The sequence below is a fragment of the Lipotes vexillifer genome, unplaced genomic scaffold, assembly GCF_000442215.2.
Source record: "Lipotes vexillifer unplaced genomic scaffold, Lipotes_vexillifer_v1.1 scaffold1010, whole genome shotgun sequence".
NCBI lineage: Eukaryota > Metazoa > Chordata > Mammalia > Artiodactyla > Lipotidae > Lipotes > Lipotes vexillifer.
The window spans coordinates 414,817-419,294 of record NW_006794157.1 but is presented as its reverse complement, the minus strand read 5'-3'; the positions used below and the strand labels follow the sequence as shown (position 1 = coordinate 419,294).

Genomic DNA, 4,478 nt, shown 5'->3' with positions numbered 1-4,478 from the left:
TTCTCTTTCTGACTCACTTCACTCTGTATGACAGTCTCTAGGTCCATCCACCTCACTACAAATAACTCAGTTTCGTTCCTTTTTATGGCTGAGCAATATTCCATTGTATATATGTGCCACATCTTCTTTATCCATTCATCTGTTGATGGACACTTAGGTTGCTTCCATGTCCTGTCTATTGTAAATAGAGCTGCAATGAACATTTTGGTACATGACTCTTTTTGAATTATGGTTTTCTCAGGGCATATGCCCAGTAGTGGGATTGCTGGGTCGTATGGTAGTTCTATTTGTAGTTTTTTAAGGAACATCCATACTGTTCTCCATAGTGGCTGTATCAATTTACATTCCCACCAACAGTGCAAGAAGGGTCCCTTTTCTCCACACCCTCTCCAGCATTTATTGTTTGTAGGTATTTTGATGATGGCCATTCTGCCCGGTGTGAGATGATATCTCATTGTAGTTTTGATTTGCATTTCTCTAATGCTTAATGATGTTGAGCATTCTTTCATGTGTCTGTTGGCAATTTGTATATCTTCTTTGGAGAAATGTCTATTTAGGTCTTCTGCCCATTTTTGGATTGGGTTGTTTGTTTTTTTCATATTGAGCTGCATGAGCTGCTTATAAATTTTGGACATTAATCCTTTGTCAGTTGCTACATTTGCAAATATTTTCTCCCATTCTGAGGGTTGTCTTTTCATCTCGTTTATGATTTCCCTTGCTGTGCAAAAGCTTTGAAGTTTCATTAGGTCCCATTTGTTTTTTTTTGTTTTTATTTCCATTTCTCTAGGAGGTGGGTCAAAAAGAATCTTACTGTGATTTATGTCATAGAGTGTTCTGCCTATGTTTTCCTCTAAGAGTTTGATGGTGTCTGGCCTTACATTTAGGTCTTTAATCCATTTTGAATTTATTTTTGTGTATGGTGTTAGGGAGTGTTCTAATTTCATTCTTTTACATGTAGCTGCCCAGTTTTCCCAGCACCACTTATTGAAGAGGCTGTCTTTTCTCCACTGTATATTCTTGCCTCCTTTATCAAAGATAAGGTGACCATATGTGTGTGGGTTTATCTCTGGGCTTTCTATCCTGTCCCATTGATCTATATTTCTGTTTCTGTGCTAGTACCATACTGTCTTGATAACTGTAGCTTTGTAGTATAGTCTGAAGTCAGGGAGTCTGATTCCTCCAGCTCCGTTTTTCTTTCTCAAGATTGCTTTGGCTATTCGGGGTCTTTTGTGTTTCCATACAAATTGTGAAATTTTTTGTTCTAGTTCTGTGAAAAATGCCAGTGGTAGTTTGATAGGGATTGCATTGAATCTGTAGATTGCTTTGGGTAGTAGAATCATTTTCACAATGTTGATTCTTCCAATCCAAGAACATGGTATATCTCTCCATCTGTTTGTATCATCTTTAATTTCTTTCATCAGTGTCTTATGATTTTCTGCATATAGGTCTTTTGTCTCCTTAGGTAGGTTTATTCCTAGATATTTTATTTTTTTTGTTGCAGTGGTAAATGGGAGTGTTTTCTTGATTTCACTTTCAGATTTTTCATCATTAGTGTATAGGAATGCAAGAGATTTCTGTGCATTAATTTTGTATCCTGCTACTTTACAAAATTCATTGATTAGCTCTAGTAGTTTTCTGGTAGCATCTTTAGGACAGAGTCATGAAACACTTTTTACATCTTCCAAGAACTTCCACACACTGCTTTGATTAGTATAATCTTGAAGTGAACAGGGCAAACATCATTATTCCCAGTTTACGATAAGAAAACTGGTACAAGATTTTTGAATAACTTGCCTGCATACGTCTTCTTTCAGTAAGGGGCAGAGAGGAATGACACTCATCAAACTCCAAGGTAGACTGTGCCTGCCTCCAATATTTGTTTTACCAGAACATATATAGAAGAGTTCTGGCACACATCACATACTTTTTAAGATGGCAACTAGAAGCAAGGTTTGAAAGACATTTTTTGACATCGTAATATTTATTATTTCAACTCTAAGCTCAGACAGAGCCCATAAGGAATTTCTTATTTGGTTCAGCCAAATAATGGAAAAACGAGTGCTAATTTTCATTACTGACATACAGTGAACCAAAATGAATATTTTACATTTACTATTAAAGATCAAGGTGAATTAGCTGTAGAATGAGAACTCTGAGTACGAAAATAACTTTGCCATCAAAAAGCCATCCAGATCAGGACTGTTACGGAAATGGACCAGCTTTATGCACAGACAGCATTGGTGTAGAGGTCACAGCATTTAGCAAGGGCTATGGCACTGAGCTCTTTATCTTCCCAGGGACCAGGAAAAGAAGGAGGGTTGGTGCCATTCAGAGAGGTACTGAAATGAAAAGCCAGAGAGATACATAGTGGGTCAGATAAAAACAATGCAACAAGATGTATCAATAAGTTCTACCAAGCAGGTGAAAACAAAAACAGAAACTTATTAATGAATCCAATCACAATGACCAAATATTGGGCTGGCCGAAATGTTCATTTGGTTTTTTCCATAAGATGGCTCTAGTAGCACTTAGTTGTCTTTAACTTCATTCGAAACAATTGTATTAGATTGTATTGGGACAGCTGTCATATCAGCATGCAATTTAAAAAAAGAACTTATCAAAATTGGTGGGTTTTTTTTGTTTGTTTGTTTGTTTTTTTGCTGTACACGGGCCTCTCACTGCTGTGGCCTCTCCCGTTGCGGAACACAGGCTCCGGACGCACAGGCTCAGCGGCCCAGCCGCTCCGCGGCATGTGGGATCCTCCCGGACCCGGGAACGAACCCTCGTCCCCTGCATCGGCAAGCGGACTCTCAACCACTGCGCCACCAGGGAAGCCCCAAAATTGGTGGATTTTTGTGTAGCCATTTTAATACTGAAGATGGAAGAAAAAAGCAACATTTCAGCATATTATGCTTTATTATTTCAAGAATAGTAAATGCAACTGAAATGCAAAAAAAAAAAAAAAAACAATTTGTGCAGTGTATGGAGAAGGTGCTATGACTGATCAAACGTATCAAAAGTGGTTTGAGAAGTTCTATGCTGGAGATTTCTTGCTGGACGATGAACCACAGTTAGGTAGACCATTTGAAGTTGATAGTGATGAAATCGAGATATTGAGAACGATCAACGTTATACCACGCAGTAGATAGCTGACATATTCAAAATATCCAAATCAAGCACTGAAAATCATTTGCCCCAGCTTGGTTATGTTAATTGCTTTGATGTTTGGGTTCCACATAAGTTAAGCGAAAAAAACCTTCTTTACCGTATTTCTGCATGCGATTCTCTAATTAAATGTAATGAAAACGTTCTGTTTTTAAAACAAATTGTGACGGGTGATGAAAAGTGGATACTGTACAGTAATGTGGAATGGAAGAGATTGTGGAGCAAGCGAAATGAACCACCACCAACCACATCAAAGGCTGGTCTTCATCCAAAGAAGGTGATGTAGTGTTTATGGTGGGATTGGAAGGGAGTCCTCTATTATGAGCTCCTTCGGGAAAACCAAACAATTAATTGCAACAAGTACTACTCCCAATTAGACCAATTGAAAGCAGCACTCGAAGAAAAGTGTCCAGAATTAGTCAGCAGAAAATGCGTAATCTTCCATTAGGGTACGGCAAGACCACATGTTTCTTTGATGACCAGGCAAAAACTGTTACAGCTTGGCTGGGAAGTTCTGATTCATCTGCCTTATTCACCAGACAATTGCACCTTTGGATTTCCATTCATTTCAGTCTACAAAATTCTCTTAATGGAAAAAATTTCAATTCCCTGGAAGACTATAAAAGGCACCTGGGACCGTTCTTTGCTCAAAAAGATAAAAAGTTTTGGGAAGACGGAATTATGAAGCTGCCTGAAAAATGGCAGAAGGCAAGTGGAACAAAACAGTGAATACATTGTCCAAATAAAGTTCTTGGTAAAAATGGAAAATGTGTCTTTTATTTTTACTTCAAAACTGAAGGAACTTTTTGGCCAACCCATAAATAAGACAGAATTAAGTGTATTTTCTCATTCATGCCCAAGATAGTACTAGCAAGAAATCCTATACAATGTGTCTGCTTCTCTGTCCAGTTCATAACCATAGTCTTTTGGGGAATTTCCTGTCCAAACATCACTGAAGCAACATTTATGCCTTGTAATGATTTAGAATTGAATTTATTCTAAATAGTGAGATGGTACTCCAAAGCCACTTTCCTCTTGAGAAAGGAAAACAGCTCAGGCTTGGTGTGTATGTATATATGTATATGTGTTTCAGTTTTATGGAGGTATAATTGACAAATAAAATTGTAATATATAGAGAGTGTACAACGTGATGATCTGACATACACATATACTGTGAAAGGATTCCCAACATTGAGTTAACACATCCCTCACCTCACATATTTACCTTTTTTTTTTTTTTTTTTTTTTTTTTTTTCCTAACCCGTACGCTCACACTAACCCGAGCCCTAACACGTACACAAAACCTAAACCAT

The 4,478-nt window shown here is 37.7% G+C and overlaps 1 protein-coding gene across 2 annotated transcripts in view; it reads right to left on the bottom strand.

Moving 5' to 3' along the window:
- Positions 1-2,089: 2,089 nt before the first annotated feature.
- SLC28A2 (solute carrier family 28 member 2) overlaps positions 2,090-4,478 on the bottom strand; it is a 77,335-nt gene continuing 74,946 nt past the window's right edge. The window contains exon 17 of one of the 2 annotated variants that reach the window (XM_007467017.1): positions 2,090-2,339. In XM_007467017.1, coding sequence (XP_007467079.1) covers positions 2,222-2,339 — 118 coding nt within the window. In that variant the 3' untranslated portion in view covers positions 2,090-2,221. The remainder of the gene's footprint in view (positions 2,340-4,478) is intronic. The other variant, XM_007467018.1, reaches the window with a different exon arrangement.